A 21,248-nucleotide genomic window follows, 5' to 3' on the forward strand; every position below is an offset into this window, starting at 1 on the left:
TTGTATTGGGTTGCCCTGAAGTAGATACTTTCCAAGTAAGTGCTGGCCTACCCTTACTATCTCTCATTGCTTCTGGGTGTATAACAAGACCCAAGTTCCAACTGCCTAAACAGCCTTCCATAGACTTCTCTATCAGCTTCCACAATTGCTTAAATTCTGCATAGCTGTTCTGCTTCTCTGATTAAATCTTGGCTGATAAATTAGGCATAGAGGAGATAGTAAGAAAAGTTCATTTGATGAGAGGGAAACATAAACAGGGGAAAAAGGAAGATACACCCAGAAATAAGAGGACAGCATGCTACAGTTATAAACATGTTACATGTTGCAAAATCAATCAGGAACTGTTTCTTTCACATGGACCCACTTACCTTTTTTGGAGGAACATAGTTTGGATTTATGGCTTTGGCTATTGACAGTTGTAATAAACGGGGTGAAGGATCAGAGATTTGATGAGAACTTCTTGTTAAGTAATCACTGTAGGGCCTATATACAAATGGAACATGAAATATTATAATCATTGGAGGAAAAATAACTGCATTTTTTCATTGCTATAATCAACCTCTGATCAATTATATATATTGTTTCTATCTTAAAAACTTCTTTTCCCATAATCATAGTTGGGTTTTTTTTTTAATATCAGATCGGTGTTTTCTAAAAATATTTGTACTATGAGCCACAGTAAGAAGTGCATTTTATACTGATACAGTATATGTAAATCTGTGTGTGTGTGTGTGTGTGTGTGTGTGTGTGTGTGTGTGTGCTGTATATCCAAAACAAAATTATCATGAAACAATGCTTTACCTGAGTAAGGTATTCTGATTTTTTAAATTCCATTTGATTTCATTAAAAAAAAACTGGAATCCATTTTATGATCCACTGATGGGTTGAGACTTGCAGTTTAAAAAACACTTCACTTGAGGAGAACGGACTCTCCAGAGCCAAGCGTAGACAAGAGGCCCATGGAAGAGGGTAGGAAGGGCGGAGAGGCGGTGCGCGCTACATGGACTGGCAGGAGGGAGCCGGGGCAGAGGGACAGCCCACCAGCAAAGCAGAGCCCCTGAGTCTGGCTTGCAAAAGCGGAGGGGCCAGACTCCATGAGTTCTGACAGCCAGCAGGACTTAACATCTGGAATGTTAAAAGTCAACAGCTCTGCTCGGAGAGTGGGAGGGTGAGAGGACACTGGGAGGGACAATTGTTGAGCCCTGGAAGACAGAGCTCAGCTCGGCCAGAGTCATCTCCCTCTCCCATCCCCCAGCAGAAATCCCAAAGGGAACCAGTTTCTGTCACCAAACTTGCTTGCACTGCACAAACACACAACGATGTGCTTCTGTGGATCCAACCCTCTGACGGGTCTGCCTCCCTCCTGGTGCTGCAGGGCCCCTCCCACAGGGGACCACCTACAGCAAAGCAAGCTAAGCCTGCCCCTCCCACCCTGTGCACCCTGTGAATCCACCTCAGCTAATATGCCAGATCCCATCAAAGCAGCACCACAAGCCTGGTAGTGTGCAAGTAGCCCAGACAGGGGCCACACCACTCCACAGTGAGTCCTGCCCCTGGGAGAGGGTGAGATAAGGTACACACCAGTCTGACTGTGGCCCCAGCAGTGGGCTGGGGACAAACATCAGGTCTGACTGCAGCCCTGCCCACCAACACAAGTTACTCCAGACAGCACAGGGGAAGTGCCCTGCAGTTCCACGCCACTCCAGGGACTGCCCAAAATGATGAAATGGAAGAACTATCCTCAAAAGAAACTCCAGGAAGTAGTGACAGCTAATGAATTGGTCAAAAACGATTTAAGCCATATAACAGAACAAGAATTTAGAATAATAGTCATAAAATTAATTGCTGGACTTGAAAAAAGTATAGAGGACAGCAGAGAATCTATTGCTACAGAGATCAAGGGACTAAGAAACAGTCATGAGGAACTAAAAAATGCTATAAATGAGGTGCAAAATAAAATGGAGGCGACCACAGCTCGGATTAAAGAGGCAGAGGAGAGAATAAGTGAATTAGAAGATAAAATTATGGAAAAAGAGGAAGCTGAGAAAAAGAGAGATAAAAAAATCCAGGAGTATGAGGGGAGAATTAGAGAACTAAGTGATGCAATCAAACGGAACAATATCTATATAATAGGAATTCCAGAAGAGGAAGAGAGAGAGAAAGGGGCTGAAGGTGTACTTGAACAAATCATAGTTGAGAACTTCCCTGATATGGGGAAGGAAAAAGGCATTGAAATCCAAGAGGCACAGAGAACTCCCTTCAGGCATAGCTTGAATTTATCTTCTGTATGACACATCATAGTGAAACTGGCAAAATACAAGGATAAAGGGAAAATCCTGAAAGCAGCTAGGGATAAACACACTCTAACTTATAAAGGGAGACCCATAAGACTAGTGGCAGATCTATCTACTGAAACTTGGCAGGCCAGAAAGGAATGGCAGGATATCTTCAATGTGATGAACAGAAAAATATGCAGCTGAGAATTCTTTATCCAGCAAGTCTGTCATTCAGAATAGAAGGAGAGATAAAGGTCTTCCCAAACAAACAAAAACTGAAGGAATTCATTACCACTAAACCAGCCCTATAAGAGATCCTAAGGGGGATTCTGTGAGTGAAATGTTGCAAGGACCACAAAGTACCAGAGACATCATTACAAGCATGAAACCTACAGACATCACAATGACTCTAAACCCATATCTGTCTATAATAACACTGAATGTAAATGGACTAAATGCTCCAAACAAAAGACGCAGGGTATCAGAATGAATAAAAACACAAGACCCATCTATTTGCTGTCTACAAGAGATTCATTTTAGACCTGAGGACACCTTCAGATTGAAAGTGAGGGGATGGAGAACTATTAATCATGCTACTGGAAGTCAAAAGAAAGCTGGAGTAGCCATACTTGTATCAGACAAACTAGACTTTAAATTAAAGGCTGTAACAAGAGATGAAGAAGGGCATTATATAATAATTACAGGGTCTATCCATCAGGAAGAGCTAACAATTATAAATGTCTATGCACCGAAATATATAAAACAATTAATCACAAACATAAGCACCTTATTGATAAGAATGTGGTAATTGCAGGAGACTTTAATACCAAGGATTAAAGCAATAAATACCCTATGAGCAACGGATAGCTCATCTAAACACAAAATCAATAAAGAAACAAGGGCCCTGAATGATACATTGGATCAGATGGACTTGACAGATATATTTAGAACTCTGTATCCCAAAGCAACAGAATATACTTTCTTCTTGAATGCACATGGAACATTCTCCAAAATAGATCACATACTGGATCACAAAACAACCCTTCATAAGTATAAAAGAATTGAGATCATACCATGAACACTTTCAGATCACAATGCTATGAAACTTGAAATCAACCACAGGAAAAAGTCTGGAAAACCTCCAAAAGCATGGAGGTTAAAGAGCATCCTACTAAAGAAAGAATGGGTCAACCAGGCAATTAGAGAAGAATTTAAAAATATATGGAAACAAGTGAAGATGAAAATACAACAATCCAAATGCTTTGGGATGCAGCGAATGCAGCCCTGAGAGGAAAATAAATTGCAATCCAGGTCTATCTCAAGAAACAAGAAAAATCCCAAATACAAAATCTAACAGCACACCTAAAGGAAATAGAATCAGAACAGCAAAGACACCCCAAACCCAGCAGAAGAAGAGAAATAATAAAGATCAGAGCAGAAATAAATAATATAGAATCTTAAAAAAACTGTAGAGCAGATCAATGAAACCAAGAGTTGTTTTTTGAAGAAATAAACAAAATTGATAAGCCTCTAGCCAGGCTTCTCAAAAAGAAAAGGGAGATGACCCAAATAGATAAAATCATGAATGAAATTGGATTTATTACAACCATTCCCTCAAAAATACAAGCAATTATCAGGGAATACTATGAAAGATTATATGCCAACAAACTGGACAACCTGGAAGAAATGGACAAATTCCTAAGCAACCGCACACTTCCAAAACTCAAACAGGAAGAAATAGAAACCTTGAACAGACCCATAACCAGCAAAGAAATTGAATCAGTTATCAAAAATCTCCCAGCGAATAAGAGTCCTGGACCAGATGGCTTCCCTGGGGAATTCTACCAGACATGTAAAGCAGAGATAATACCTATTCTTCTCAAGCTGTTTTAAAAAATAGAAAGGGAAGGAAAACTTCCAGACTCATTCTATGAAGCCAGCATACTTTGATTCCTAAACCAGACAGAGACCCTGCAAAAAAACAGAACTACAGGCCAATATCCCTGATGAATATGGATGCAAAAATTCTCAATAAGATACTAGCAAATCGAATTCAACAGCATATAAAAAGAATTATTCACCACGATCAAGTGGGATTCATTCGTGGGCTGCAGGGCTGGTTCAACATTCACAAATCAATCAATATGATATATCACATTAATAACAGAAAAGAACCATATGATCCTGTCAATCGACACAGAAAAAGCATTTGGCAAAATACAGCATCCTTTCTTAATAAAAACCCTCGAGAAAGTCAGGATAGAAGGAACATACTTAAACATCATAAAAGTCATTTATGAAGAGCCCACAGCTAATATCATCCTCAATGGAGAAAAACTGAGAGCTTTCCCCCTGAGATTAGGGACATGACAGGGATGTCCACTCTCACTGCTGTTGTTTAACATAGTGTTGGAAGTTCTAGCATCAGCAATCAGACAACAAAAGGAAATCAAAGGCATCAAAATTGGCAAAGATGAAGTCAAGCTTTCACTTTTTGCAGATGACGTGATATTATACATGGAAAACCCGACAGACTCCACCAAAAGTCTGCTAGAACTGATACATGAATTTAGCAAAGTTGCAGGATACAAAATCAACGAACAGAAATCAGTTGCATTCTTATACACTAATAATGAAGCAACAGAAAGACAAATAAAGAAACTGATCCCATTCACAATTGCACCAAGAAGCATAAAATACCTAGGAATAAATCTAACCAAAGATGTAAAAGATCTGTATGCTGAAACTACAGAAAGCTTATGAAGGAAATTGAAGAAGATATAAAGAAATGGAAAAACATTCCGTTGTCATGGGTTGGAAGAATAAATATTGTTAAAATGTCAATACTACCCAAAGCTATCTACACATTCAATGCAATCCCAATCAAAATTGCACCAGCATTCTTCTCTAAGCTAGAACAAGCAATCCTAAAATTTGTATGGAACCACAAAAGACCCTGAATAGCCAAAGTAATTTTGAAGAAGACCAAAGCAGGAGGCATCACAATCCCAGACTTTGGCCTCTACTACAACGCTGTCATCATCAAGACAGCATAGTATTGGCACAAAAACAGACACATAGACCAATGGAATAGAATAGAAACCCCAGAATTAGACCCAAAAAGTATGGCCAACTAATCTTTGACAAAGCAGGAAAGAACATCCAATGGAAAAAAGACAGTCTCTTTAACAAATGGTGCTGGGAGAACTGGACAGCAACATGCAGAAGAATGAAACTAGACCACTTTCATACACCATTCACAAAAATAAACTCAAAATGGATAAAAGACCTGAATGTGAGACAGGAAACCATCAAAACACTAGAGGAGAAAGCAGGAAAAGACCTGACCTCAGCCGCAGCAATTTCTTAAACTTGACATCCCCAGAGGCAAGGGAATTAAAAGCAAAAATGAACTATTGGGACCTCATGAAGATAAAAAGCTTCTGTACTGCAAAGGAAACAATCAACAAAACTAAAAGGCAACCAATGGAATGGGAAAAGATAGTTGCAAATGACATATCGGACAAAGGGCTAGTATCCAAAATCTATAAAGAACTCACCAAACTCCACATCCGAAAAACAAATAATCCAGTGAAGAAATGGGCAGAAAACATGAATAGACACTTCTCTAGAGAAGACATCCAGATGGTCAACAGGCACATGAAAAGATGCTCAACGTCGCTCCTCATCAGGGAAATACAAATCAAAACCACACTCAGATATCACCTCACGCCAGTCAGAGTGGCCAAAATGAACAAATCAGGAGACTATAGATGCTGGCGAGGATGTGGAGAAACGGGAACCCTCTTGCACTGTTGGTGGGAATGCAAACTGGTGCAGCCGCTCTGGAAAACAGTGTGGAAGTTCCTCAAAAAATTAAAAAATAGATCTACCCTATGACCCAGAAATAGCACTGCTAGGAATTTACCCAAGGGATACAGGAGTGCTGATGCATAGGGGCACTTGTACCCCAATGTTTATAGCAGCACTTGCAACAATAGCCAAATTATGGAAAGAGCCTAAATGTCCATCAACTGATGAATGGATAAAGACATTGTGTTTATATACACAATGGAATACTATGTGGCAATGAGAAAGAATGAAATATGGCCTTTTGTAGCAGCGTGGATGGAACTGGAGAGTGTTGATGCTAAGTGAAATAAGTCATACAGAGAAAGACAGATGCCATATGTTTTCACTCCTATGTGGATCCTGAGAAACTTAACAGAAGACCATGGGGGAGGGGTAGGAAAAAAAAGTTAGAGAGGGAGGGAGCCAAACCATATGAGAACAAACAGAACAAACTGAGGGTTGATGGGGGGTTGGAAGGGGTGGGGGGTGGGTGATGGGTATTGAGGAGGGCACCTGTTTGGGATGAGCACTGGGTGTTGTATAGAAACCAATGTGACAATAAATATCATATTAAAACAAAAAATAGGGGTGCCTGGGTGGCTCAGTCAGTTAAGCGTCCAACTTCAGCTCAGGTCATGATCTCGCGGTTTGTGAGTTCAAGCCCCGTGTCGGGCTCTGTGCTGACAGCTCAGAGCCTGGAGCCTGCTTTGGATTCTGTGTCTCCCTCTCTCTCTGCCCCTCCTCTGCTCATGCTCTGTCTCTCTCTGCCTCAAAAATAAATAAAACATTTAAAAAAATAATAAAGATAAATCAATCAATAAATTAATTAATTAATTTTAAAAAATAAAAAACACTTCACTTCCTACCAAAACCTCATATTAAATCCCTGAGATAAAAATTCCAGTCACTATCAGGGGCCCCTCTGTGATGGCCAGTCTCTTCTGCAGTGCAGTTTGAAACTGCTAGGTATAATGCCCAGCAACTTGACCAATTTTCATAGGCTGTTCCCCAAATATTCCTTTCCTAGTACAAAAACTTACCAACCAACAAAACTACAAACCTAATATGAAAACAGTTTTCCACAAATAAATATATGATTACCCTCTAGAGGTAGTCTGTTAGATTTCAAAATTGATATAAAATTAGCATACCATAGAATTTACCTTTTTAAAATGTACAATTCAGTGGTGTCTAGCATTTTCACAAAGTTGTGTAACTACTGTCACTATCTAAATTCAGAATGTCTTGGGGCGCCTAGGTGGCTCAGTCGGTTAAGCGTCTGACTTCGGCTCAGGTCATGATCTCGTGGTCTGTGGGTTCGAGCTCCGCGTCGGGCTCTGTGCTGACAGCTCAGAACCTGGAGCCTGCTTCTGATTCTGTGTCTCCCTCTCTCTCTGACCCTCCCCCCATTCAAGCTCTGTCTCTCTCTGTCTCAAAAATAAATAAACGTTAAAAAAATTTTTTTAATTCAGAATGTTTTCATCACTCCAAGAGAAACCCCATACTGATTAACAGTTCCTCTCCATTACTTCATTTCCCTCCCCCACCCCCAACCACTAATCTACTTTCTGTCTATGGATTTGCCTATTCTGGACATTTCAAATAAGTGGAATCATACAAATATGCAGCCTTTTGTATCTGGCTTCCTTCACTTGGCCTATTTTCAAGATTCATGTATCAGTATAACAGATTCATGTATCAGTATAACATTCCTTTTTATGGCTGAATAATATTCCGTTGTATGGATTTGTCACAGTTTGTTTATCCATTCATCCATAGTGAACATTTGAGTTGTTTCCACTTTTTTTGCTTTTATGAAATGCTGCTATGCATATTCATGTACAAGTTTCTGTGTGAACATTTGCTTTCAATTCCCTTGGGGACATGCCTAGGAGTAGAATGCTGATCATATGATAACTTTATTTTTTTTACTGATTTTTTAAATGTTTATTTACTTATTCTGAGAGAGAGAGAGCATGCATGAGCAAGGGAGGGGCAGAGAAAGAGAGAGAGAATCCCAAGCAGGCTCCATGCCGTGAATGCAGAGCTCAATGTGTGGGGTTCAATCTCACAAACTCCGAGATCATGACATGAGCTGAAACCAAGAGTTGGGCACTTAAACAACTAAGCCACCCAGATGCCCCTGATAACTCTATTTTTTAACTTTTGAGGAACTATAAAGTGGCTTTCCACATAAACTGCACCATTTTACATTACCACCAGCAATGTATAAGGGTTTCAATTTCTCCATATCCTCACCAATACATATTATTTCCTATTAGTTATTATTATTGCCATTCTAGAAGGTGTGAAGTGGTGTCTTTGTGGTTTAATGTGTATTTCCAAGATGATTAATGATATTTAGTATCTTTTCGTGTGTTTCCTGTTCACCTGTATGTCTTCTTTGGAGAAATGTCTATTCAAATCCTTTGCTCATTTTCTAAATTGTGTTATCTTTTTTGCACTGTTCTAAATATTTTATATATATATTCTGAATACTACTCTTTTATCAGATATATGACTTGCAAATATTTTCTCCCAATTGGTGGGTTTACTTTTTACTTTCTTGATGATATCCTTTGATATACAAAAGCTTTCACTTTTGATGAAATCCAATTTATTATTTTTTGTCACGTTTTTGTTGTCATAACTGAGAAACAATTGCCTAGGTCACAGAGATTTATGTCTATTTTTTCTAAGAGTTTTATAGTGTCCAACTTCAGCTCAGGTCATGATCTCACAGTTCATGAGTTCAAGCCCTGCATAGGGCTCTCTTCTGTCAGCACAGAGTCTGCTTCAGATCCTCTGTCCCTCCCTCTCTCTCTGCCCCTCCCCCTCTCTCTGCCCCTCTCCCATTCATTCTCTCTCACACACAAAATAAATAAATAAATAAACTTTAAAAAATCCATTGACCATAAATATAAGGGTTTATTTCTGGACTTTCAACTCTGTTCTGTAGATCTATATGTCTATTGTTATGCCAGTAACATACTGTCTTGATTACTGTAGCTTTTAAATAAGTTTTCAAATAACTGTTATTTTTCAAGGTTTTTTTGTTGTTGTTGTTTTGTTTTGTTTTGCTATTCTGGGTCCTTTGCTTTTCTCTATGAATTTTAGATTGCATTGTCAATTTCTATCAAAAAAGGCAGCTGGAATCTCAATAGGGATTACACTATGTTGATCAATTTGGAAAAATGTACCATCATGACAAAATTAAGACTTCCAATTCATGAACAGGAAATGTCTTTCCATGTATTTAAGTCTAATTTCTTTCAACAATTTGAACTTCTCTTGTTAAGTATTTTGTTACTTTATTATTTTTCGCTGTAGTAAAATACATATAAAATTTACCATCTTAACCATTCTTAAGTATTTGCTACAGTAATGTTAAATGCATTAACATTGTTGTGCAACCAATCTTCAGAACTCTTTTCATCTTGTAGAACTCTATACCAATTAAACAACTAATTCCCCCCTCCCCCCCAGCTTAGTCCCTGCCAACCACCATCCTACTTTCTTTCTTTACAAATTTGACTACAGTTGGTACCAACTTATAAGTGGAATCATACAGTGTCCTTTTGTGGATGACTTATTTCATTTAGCATAATGTCTTCAAGGTCCATTCATATTGGAGCATGTATCAGAATTTCCTTCCTTTTTAAGGCTGAGTACTATTGCATTACATGTATTATTTTGTTCTGTTTGGTGCTACTACAAATAGAATTATTTTCCTACCTTCATTTTCAGATTGGTTAATTGCTAATGGAAATACAATTGTTTTTGTATATTGCTCTTGGACTCTGTGCCTTCCTGAACTCATTTATTAGTTCCCATAGTTTTAATATGGATTCCTTAAGATTTTCTAATCATGTGAACTATGAGTAGAGAAAGTAGTTTTACTTTTTCCTTTCCAAACTGAATGCTTTTTACTTCTTTTTCTTGCCTAATGGCACCCTGACTAGAACCTCCAATATGATGTTCAACAGAAGTGGTGAGAGTTGACATCCTTGTTTTATTCCTGATCTTAGGGGGAAAGCATTCAGTCTTTTACCATTAATTATTATGTTAGCAGTGGGTTTTTTTTTTACAGATGTTCTTTATCAGCTTGAGGAAGTCCCCTTCTATACCTAGTTTCTTAAGTATTTTTATAGTGTGTTGAATTTTGTCAAATGATTTTTCTGAGTCTATTGAAATGATCATGTGGTTTTGGTTTTCTTATTCTGTTAATTTGATGTATTATATTGATTATAGTAAGTTGAATCCAACATATTCTTGCATTCCTGGACAAATTCAACTTGGTCATGAGGATTTGTTAATTTTATTTCATTTTTTTTTCTTTCTGTCCCTCAGATAATCTCAATTAACCTATCTAAGTTTGCTGACTCTTTCTTCTGACTGTTCAAGTCTGCTGTTGAGCCCCTCTAGTTAATCACTAAAATACATGTCCCAAAGTTCAAGCTCATGTAATACATTTATTGGCAAGCCTGGTGTGTCTTCATTAAACACTTGCTTTTTTTCCTCCTCACACAATTCTAACAAGCTTAGTTATCTGTTTCTAATACATAGAATCAAAAAAAGAGGCTAGTCAAAATTATGCAAGCAGGGGTTCCTGGGTGTCTCAGTAGGTTAGGCATCCAACTCTTGACTTTGGCTCAGGTCAAGATCCCAGGGTCATGGGATCAAGTGCTGCATCAGGCTCTATGCTGAGTGTGGAGTCTACTTAAGATTTTCTCCCTCAGTATTACTCGCAGTCAAAAAGAATGAAATCTTGCCATTTGCAACTACATGGATGGAACTGGAAGGTATTATGCTAAGTGAAATCAGTCAGTCAGGGAAAGACAAAAATCATATGACTTCACTCATATGAGGACTTTAAGAGATAAAACAGATGAACATAAGGGAAGGGAAACAAAAATAATATAAAAACAGGGAGGGGGACAAAACAGAAGAGACTTACAAATATGGAGAACAAACAGGGGGTTACTGAGGGGTTGTGGGGGGGATGGGCTAAATGGGTAAGGGGCACTAATGAATCTACTCCTGAAATCATTGTTGCACTATATGCTAACTAATTGGGATGTAAATTTAAGAAAATAAAAAATAAAACTAAAAAAAAAAAGATTCTCTCCCTCTCTCTCTCTCTCTCTCCCTCCCCCCTCTGCCCCTCTGCCCCTCTGCCCCTCTCCCCTGCTCATGCACACTCTCTCTCTCAAATTAAAAAAAAAAAATTATGGAAGCAGCCAAGTGTCCATCAATGGATGTGAGATATCCATGAATGAAGATGTGAGATATATATATACACACACACACACATATATATACACACACACAATGGAATATTATTAGGCCATTAAAAAGAATGAAACCTTGTTATTTGCAACAACATGGATCCAGAGAGTATAATGCTAAGTGAAATAAGCCAGAGAAAGACAAATACCATATGATTTCACTCATATATAGAATTTAAGAGACAAAACAAACAAACAGTAAAGGAAAAGAGAAAGAGAGATAAACCAAAAACAAAAAATACAAAACAAAACAAAAAAACAGGCTTTTAGCTATACAGAATAAACAGATGGTTACCAGTAGGGAGGTAGGTGGGTGGGTGAAATAGGTGATGGGGATTAAGAGTACATTTATTATGATGAGCACTGAGTAATGCATAAAACTATTGAATCCCTAAATTATACACCTGAAAATAATATAACACTGTATGTTAACTACACTGGAATTAAAATTAAATTAAATTTTTAAAAAGAGGCTAGTTAGAGACTATTCCCCTGTTAAAAAAAGAAATGACAGGAAAACTATAAGAAACAAATATCTAATAATCTAACAGCAAGAAGTCAGACCACTTAGCCTAATAAAAAACTGTACTTCATATTTAAACAGCTTCTGGGAGGTTTTCAGTATTGAAGTACATAGTTGATGTTCATAATAAAGATCTCAAGCCAATGAACAAAGGTTATATGTATGTTTAGTAGCAGAGACGTCTGCTTAGGAAAGTAGGGAAACAAACTTTTAAAAATAAAGCAAGTTTTAGCATTCAACGGGGTTTCACTTATATGAAACATCAAATTCAGGTCTCTCAAAAAGTGGTGAAATATTAAAGTATTCCTCTGGATTATAAACATAGATAAAGAAAAAATAAAAGTAAAAATAAATAAGTAAATATAGATATGTAACTACAAATTATATATCTATTTTAACTAAATCTGCAGATTTTGTTGCACAAACTGATAAATAAGGAAATGAAATTTTGTAGGAGGAATTGGGCTTCTTTTGCTGGATTCTATGATGGAAAAAGACTCAAGTTACCCAGTTCAATCTCTCCCTGAAATGCAGGAATCTTCTAAAATTCATGTAAAGTCATAATTCCAGCTTATGCTTGAACACTTTCAGGGATTGTGGGAATGATGGCAGTTGATTTTTCCAGGTAAACATTTCCATTATTGGCTAGCTAGTCAGAAAGATTCTCCTACACTTAGCTGACACCTCCTGCTCTGTAAATTCCTTGTTCTACATCTAGTTTTAGGATCAACACAAAGTAATTTTACTTCTACCTCCTTTTCCTCATTCAGATGCTGACCCTTTAAATATTTGAACACAGCTATCACTGCTTCCTTGGTCTCTTCTCTAAGCTACCCATGTCATTTCTCTTAACTATTTTTTTTTTTTAATTTTTTTTTTTTCAAACGTTTTTTTTTTATTTATTTTGGGGACAGAGAGAGACAGAGCATGAACGGGGGAGGGGCAGAGAGAGAGGGAGACACAGAATCGGAAACAGGCTCCAGGCTCTGAGCCATCAGCCCAGAGCCCGACGCGGGGCTCGAACTCACGGACCGCGAGATCGCGACCTGGCTGAAGTCGGACACTTAACCGACTGCGCCACCCAGGCGCCCCTCTCTTAACTATTTTTTAGGTAACATATTTCCAGAAGCCTCAAAATATCATGCAGCTCCTTCTGCATAGTTTCAAGTTTAATATCATTTTTTTTAATTTTTAAAAAAATGTTTTTATTTATTTTTGTTTTTTTTTTTTTGTTTTTTTTTTTTAATATGAAATTTATTGTCAAATTGGTTTCCATACAACACCCAGTGCTCATCCCAACAGGTGCCCTCCTCAATACCCAATCACCCACCCACCCCTCCCTCCCACCCCCCACAAACCCTCAGTTTGTTCTCAGTTTTTAGGAGTCTCTTATGTTTTGGCTACCTCCCTCTCTAACCATTTTTTTTTCTTCCCCTCCCCCATGGTCTTCTGTTAAGTTTCTCAGGATCCACACAGGAGTGAAAACATACGGAATCTGTCCTTCTCTGTATGACATTTCACTTAGCATAAGTATCATTTTCTTAAAGAATAACATCCATAAGTGGAAACATCCACCTACTATGTCTTGACTAAAGTAGTATAGGCTAGGACCATCACCTCCCTCTAACTGTACACTGTATATATTCCATTAATGCAACTTAGCATTTTTCCAAGAACCATATCACAATCTTAGCTGCCATATGGAAGTATCACCTAAGCTGTCTTTTACTTAATTTTTTTAAGTTTGTTTTATTTATTTTGAGGGGGAGGGGCAGAGAGAGGGAGAGAGAGAATCCTAAGCAGGATCCACGCAAAGCCCGATATGCAGGGCTCGATCTCATGAACCGTGAGATCATGACTTGAGCAGAAATCAAGATGCTTAACTGACTGAACCACCCAGGTGCCCAAAAATTGTCTTTTAAAGACAAGGAGAGGGGCAACTGGGTGGCTCATTTGGTTGAGCATCTGACTTCGGCCCAGGTCATGATCTCGCAGTTTGTGGGTTTGAGCCCCATGTTGAGCTCTATGCTGACAGCTCAGAGCCTGGAGCCTGCTTCAGATTCTGTGTCTCCCTCTCTCTCTGCCCCTTCCTTACTTGCACTCTGTCTGTCTCTCTCTCTCTCTCTCTCTCTCTGTCTCTCAAAAAAAAACAAAAACAGGGGCGCCTGGGTGGCGCAGTCGGTTAAGCGTCCGACTTCAGCCAGGTCACGATCTCGCGGTCCGTGAGTTCGAGCCCCGCGTCGGGCTCTGGGCTGATGGCTCAGAGCCTGGAGCCTGTTTCCGATTCTGTGTCTCCCTCTCTCTCTGCCCCTCCGCCGTTCATGCTCTGTGTCTCTCTGTCCCAAAAATAAATAAACGTTGAAAAAAAAATTTAAAAAAAAACAAAAACAAAAACAAAAACAAAAACATTAAAATAATTTTTAAAGACAAGCAGAAATTCATCATTCAAAGCAAAAGGAGCAACATTTGAAAAGTCACAGAGGCATAAGAGAAACATCAAATTCTACAAAATGCAAAAACTTGTGATTTTTCATTTGCATATTTCCTTTTAACTGACTAATGATGCTAAGTTCAGTGCATAGTTCAACTTCACAATTGAGTCCAATGTAATTACTGATGATAACCTTCTGATTACCTACAATTGCTGCAAATATTTGATCTTTTTACCCTGATTCTTTGAACATAAGTGGACTTCTAGTTCATAAAACCACATACACTAAAATAGATAAAATATTGTGAGATTTAACCAAATTAAGTTAGAATTTATAGAGATTGTCAAGGTACTTTACCTATTTAATAGATATTCTTTCTTGAATCTGTTGGGCAGTGCCAGCTTCTGGATCCTTTTGGATGGCTGGCTAAACAGTGCAGCAGAAGGGATCTCCCAGATTATAGACTCTCTACCACAGCTGTAGTAATATTGAGCCCTGAAAGTTGTAGAAGAGAAAAGAACTGAGTGAAGTGAATATGAATTAGACTTATCATAGTAATTTTTAACACTAACCTCCAGCTCTAGGCCTAGGAGCAAGTATGATAGTTTACCCCTTTACTGCTGAGCCATTTTCCACATAGGAAGAAATCAGAAATAGTTGCAGCCATCAAGTTTCAGCTGGCTTCTAATATCCTATTCCAAAACAGATTAATTTTCTGTAATAAATAAATTGCATCTTCTAAATTCTTTTTTTTAATGTTTGTTATTTATTTTAGAGAAAGAGATAGAGCATGAGGGGGAGAGGGGCAGAGAGAGAGGGAGACACAGAATCCAAAGCAGGCTCCAGGCTCCGAGCTGTCATCACAGAGCCTGATAAGGGGCTTAAACCCACGAACTGTGAGATCATGACCTGAGTGAAAGTTGGACACCTAACTAACTGAGGCACCCAGGCGTCCCAAATTGCATCTTCTAAATAGACCAAAAAATACACTAGTGAGAGGAGGAAATTTACTACTTTTAAAACCAAATACTTTCTTAGTCTCTTATAGACAATCACTAGAGATTGGACAGATAGTAAGTGAAAGGAAAATAAAAGAATATATGAACAACTTTATGCCAACACATTTTAAAACTGAAAGATACACATTACCAATGCTCATTCAGAAAAATATAATCTTAATAGCCCTTGTCAAGAGTTTAACTAAGCCCCTCCATGGTACTCCTGCCTCAGCACCCATTTTGTTTGGCCAAGCAGCCTCTAGGGACCTTAAAATGATACAGGCCCCTCTCACAAGCACATGCCCTAGATAACAGTCCACAGAGGCATAAGTAAATATACATTCCTGATAGGACTTCAGCAACAGTCCTCGTCACCTGACCCTCAATGCCTTCCTTTTATGCATCCTTCAGATATGACTCCCAAGGAGCCTACCAACACCCTGCTCTTTTGGTTTGAATTGATGAATCTGGCCTTTGCCTGGGAAACCCAAAGCACTCCACCTACAAGTTCTAATAAGACATGTGCCCCAGGTCCTGCCTCTCTGCCCTCTGTCCTAACCTGCCCATGTGACTCCTTGAGGCATGCTGGGTACTTCTTCTAGGATCTGTGAGTAATAAGCTTCTTTATTTCAAATTCTGTTATGATCTGTTGTTGAACTGTGACCCCATGCTCCACTTAACAAGTGTTAATTTGACAAATTTATAACAGCCCTATAACTATTACGTGAATTGAATTTATAATTAAAAACCATCCTACTCAAAAGCTCCAGACACAGATGATTTCACTGTGGATTCTATGAAATACATAAACAAGAAATGCCAATTTTATATATTTTCCAATTGATTCTATGAAGACAGCATTACCAAAAATGAGTAAAGACATTCATTACAAGAAAAAACGTTACCACAAAGACACTACAAGAAAAATACAGAATAATCCCCCTCATAAACATAGATGCAAAAATTCCAAAGTTTTATTGGAAGACAGACATGTTCAGTTTATATAAAATCTGTGGCTGCTTCCTACTACAGTAGTGGAGTTGGGTAGTTGAAACAGAGACTTTATGGTCAAATTTACTATCTGCCCCCTTCCAGAAAAAGTTTGCTGACTTTTGACTAAAGTTGTATCTCAAAAAGAGAAAAGTGGACACATCAATTATCTTGGAAACCAAACTTCAGGTAAATAATGGTATCTTCAACTTTTTCTTGTTACTTTAACCTCCCTCACTACTTGAGTCCATTCCCTCCCTTGCTCCAGAGTCTTCCCTCAAAGAGCCAACCAACAGAAAACCTGGTCATTCAACAAATATGCATTAAAAACAAACTGGCAATGGGTATCAAAAGCCTTAACAATATTCTAACCTTCACATGTAGTAATTAATTAATGGTAATCAAGCCCACGGGTGGTATACAAAATCCACGAAAAGTTGCATGTATAAATAGTTCATGTACAACAATGTTATATATGGTACATACCCTGCTGTAATACTACCACTTTATTAAAAACTCAAAATCCTGGTAATCTAAAGCATTATACAGTATAATACAAGTTTATAATGGCTAATATTAATCTTGCTCTGGAAAAGTTTTACTGTAGAATCAGATTAGGAAATACATAGAATCCTTAATCTTCAATAATTTTCTACTATAGTTTGGACAATTTATCATTTTCAGATAAAACGGCTAGATTCTGTGTCATTTTCCCTATGGACTCCTACTAATGTAACCTGATAGCACACAAACACTAACTAACCTGTTAGGTACATATCGGTGGGAGACTTCCTTGGGATGGGCAAGGTCCTCAAGTCTTTTGGTCAGCTGAGCCTTCAAAGCAAACTGGGAAACAGGGCGAATAGGATCTTGATTCCCCCAAAACAGTTTTCTATTAAAAAGCAGAAAATCAAATAGTAAGGAATTCACTACTAATGGATATCTTAGAAATGGCTCTTGGTGGCTTCTATACTGATGTTGCTTCACTTCCAGAACTATCTTGATTACAGAATGTAACAGTTTCCAGGCATCAGAAACAGATAAACTATTTATGGTAGTTAAAATAAGATTGTTTTACCTCCTGTCCTAAAACGTGGTGACCAAAAATTAGAAAGAGTTCTGTTTCTGCCATCGTATAATTAACACTGTAATTTATAATCAGGTCAACATAAAATGGGCATGCCATCTATCTCCATTGAGCTTCCATTGTGGGTGAAGCCCTGTACCAGGAAGTCAGAAAACAAAATAGTATCAGGGTAAAATTAATAGCTTCCATTTCTGAAATACTGTGGGCCAGGCAGTGAGCTAAATGTTTACTGACATTAGATTTTTTAGTCTGTTAAATAGGCATGATTACTGTGCAGAGGGGGAAAAGAAAAGGAGAATCGGTGTGGAATTCACCTGAAAGGCTTAAAGAAGAAAGTGAAAGGCACAGATTGCCAGAAATGAGGCATGTTCCATGTTGGGGTAACCATGAGAAATGGGAATAATCAAATGTTGATCAAAGCATGTTTAGACAGTATTGGTCAAGACAATGTTTGGACAGAAGCAGAAAGTCATGCTGGGAAATAATTAAGGAGCATTGCTGCAGTGGGTGGGGCAGGCAGGAGACCCTAAAAGCCCCACCAAGGAGTCAGAAGAAGGTGCCTCGGTAACCTAACTTTGCACATAACTAAAATTGCCAATTAATTGAGTTTATCTATTTAGAAGGCCCTGTTTTTGGGTGGCTCAGTCAGTTAAGCATCCTACTCTTGATTTCAGCCCAGGTCATGATCTCATGGTTCGTGGGTTCGAGACCCGTGTTGGGCTCTGCACTGTGTCAGCATGATGCCTGCTTGGAATTCTCTTTCCCTCGCTCTCTACCCCTCCCCCACTCATGCACACGTGCACACATGCACATGCTTGTGCTCTCTTTCTCAAAATAAGTAAAAACTTAAAAAATAAAACATAAGGCTCTATTTTTTAACTTTGTCAATACTTTTGTACACAATATTTATTTCTCTACTTTGTAAGCATTAGCCAGAGTCACCATTAGAAATATTAATCAATGAATTAATATCCCCATCCCCTACATTCTGTGGATTCCATTTCCTAAATATGGCTTAAATGTATCCATTTCTCCTTATCCTCGTGGCTGCTTTCCTTGTCCAGATCCCATCATCCCCACTCCTTTGTCCACACCCCTGCAAGAGTGGTCTTCTAAACTCCAATTTGATCAAGTCACCTCCTTGTTTAAGACTCTAAAGGTCTTCACTGACTTTACAGTGGAGTCCCAGCTCCTTACCATGGCTTACAAGGTCTTCCACAGTTTTGACAAAGAGTGCCTGCCTCTCCAGCCTGTATGTTCATCCAAAGGAGGGAACATGACTTAATCTTTTGGAGCTATCCCACTAGGATAGTTTAGTGCTGTATATGACAGGTGTTCCATCATAGTTTGATGAATCAAAGAATGGTGAAAACTGGGGACTCACTTGATGGTAATGTGAAACAGGGTGGAGAGGAGAGAATGACTGCAGGGAGAAGAGGCTACAGCAGAAGTTGGGGCCTCAGGTGATGAGGGCCACAGTGGGAGTGACATTGGGGAAGACAGTAACTATGCTTCCAAAAGAGAAGATTTGGTGGATAGAGGTAAGAGCCCCATGGAATGGGAGAGGAAGATTGCAAGACAAGTTGCATCAAATATTATAAGAAAGTGTTAAATATAACTTAGACATCAAGAATGGAAACTGAAGAAAAACAAAAACAAAAACAAAAGACAATAGGACTTGGCCAGGAGGGTATCAGTGGTAATAGAAAAAGTGAGGAGCATCTTAGGGGTAAATACCAAAGCTCTGGTGAGAAAGGCTAAGGGAGTCGGGGATTAGGAAGCAAAGGTGACATATATAAGTTGACCCTTTAACAATGAGGGGTTAGGGGCACAACCCCCATGCAGCTGAAAAATCTGCATACAACTTTTGACTTTCCAAACAACTTAACTACTAATAGCCCACTGTTGACCAGAAACCTTACTGATAACATACATAGTCAATGAACACATACTTTGTATATGTATTATATGTTGTATTCTTACAATAAAGTAAGCTAGAGAGAAGAAAATGTTATTAAGAAAATCATATGGAGGGGCGCTGGGTGGCTCAGTCAGTTAAGCATCTGACTTCAGCTTGGGTCATGATCTCGCGGTTGGTGAGTTCGAGCCCCACATAGGGCTCTGTGCTGACAGCTCAGAGCCTGGAGCCTACTTCGGATTCTGTGTCTCCCTCTCTCTCTGCCCCTCCCCTCCCTCTCTCAAAAATAAATAAACATTAAAAAATTTTTAAAAAGGAAAATGATAAGGAAGAGAAAATATTTTACAGTAATTTTATAGTATGTATCAAAAAAAATCTGGGTACCAGTTCAAACCTGTGTCGTTCAATGTTAATGTGTATATATTGGTTTTGTATTCACTGTTTCAAATTCAAAGCAAAAGGTATTTTAGACACAGCAATTAAACCAGGCTCATAATATATGGTCCTCATGATGCCTCCCAGGAACTGAAACCTTATGAGATCATTATCTGCTTGAAACCTTGGCCATTAAAAACTAGAAAACACATAGTATGAACTAAAAGCATTGAGAATTATGTAAAAGGCAGGAGATCTGGTTCAAAGTAAGCTGGAAGAGAAGGATCAGTGGGAAAAGAAACAGCAGAGACTGTACAGTGGAGAAAAACGTGGACACAATGTTTATCAGAAAGTAGGGAGAATAACCAAATGTCAAAGTAACATATTATGCAGATGACTCTTCACTCTACTCTGATAGCATTTAAAAATCACTTATGTTTAGCTGTTACATAGCTAATAAAACCAAGGAAATAAGTGTTTAATCTTCTATGGTCCATGATGAGGACTTGACCCCAGAGCATAGAATTCTTATCCATATCATAAGATTTGATGGATCTATGAAATATAACAAAAATCTGGCACAATTACACCCCTAGAATTCTAGAATAAGGGACCTAGAATGGGTTCTGGAGAATTCTGTGTTCAGTCATCCTTTTCTGAACAGCTGAATCTCTAGTCTTACCTATTTCCAGAGTCAGAAAACACAAAACAGCTTTCAGTGGTCTATTTCCAGAGTGTAATTGTTCTGAAATTCTTATAATTTCTCCTATTATAACAAATATTTATTTAGCTTTCATCCGTATAAACTGCTTTATGTACTTGAAGATTTATGAGTTGGTCTCTAATCTTTCTTCGTCAGTCTGGTCAACCACAAATTCTTTAAATGTATCCTCAAAGGTTCCACTTTTCTTTTAATAATTTTCTTCCTTGGCTTTTGAGGCCCTCTCTGTCCTGATTCATTTCCCCCCCCCCCCTTTCTCTCTCTCTCTCTCCCCCTCTCCCTTTCCCTCTCCCTCTTCCAGTTTTATTGGGAAATAATTGGCATACATCAATGTATAAGATTAAGGTATACAGCATGTACTGTGAAATGATTACCACAATAGGTTCAGCTAACATCTGTCTTCTAATTCTCTAGCCTACTCCTTCTCAGTTTCCTTAGGCAGTATCTCTTTGGCAATTTAAACAATGGCATGTGCCCCAGGGTTCCCTCTTCCTCAATATTAAAAAAAAAAAAAAAATACATCACTAAATACTGATGTTTCCAAAATAGTATCTCCAAGAATTCTCAAGTATTCTCCTGAGTGTTAAATCTACACTTCCAAATACTTACTGAATGTCTCAAAAGCATCCCACATGACTAAGTCTACCTTCCTCCCAAACCTGCCCCTGTCTTGTGCTTCCTTTTGCAGTTGTAATAGCATTTTCCACCTTGTTTCTAAAAGCAGAAACCTAAAGGGGCACCTGGGTGACTCAGTCGATTAAGTGACTGACTCTTGGTTGCAGCTCAGA

The 21,248-nt window shown here is 38.4% G+C and overlaps 1 protein-coding gene across 4 annotated transcripts in view; it reads right to left on the bottom strand.

The window, feature by feature from the left end:
- SPMAP2L (sperm microtubule associated protein 2 like) overlaps positions 1-21,248 on the bottom strand; it is a 56,303-nt gene that overhangs the window by 10,684 nt on the left and 24,371 nt on the right. For 2 of the 4 annotated variants that reach the window (XM_086704982.1, XM_086704981.1), the window contains exons 4-6: positions 17,123-17,251; positions 14,729-14,866; positions 369-483 (exon numbers count right to left, since the gene is read on the bottom strand). In XM_086704982.1, the coding sequence (XP_086561108.1) occupies positions 369-483; positions 14,729-14,866; positions 17,123-17,251 (382 nt within the window). The remainder of the gene's footprint in view (positions 1-368; positions 484-14,728; positions 14,867-17,122; positions 17,252-21,248) is intronic. The other 2 variants (XM_086704984.1, XM_086704983.1) reach the window with 1 other exon arrangement.

The sequence above is a fragment of the Puma concolor genome, chromosome B1 (assembly GCF_028749965.1).
Source record: "Puma concolor isolate L17-30 chromosome B1, mPumCon1.1.hap2, whole genome shotgun sequence".
Classification (NCBI taxonomy): Eukaryota; Metazoa; Chordata; class Mammalia; order Carnivora; family Felidae; genus Puma; species Puma concolor.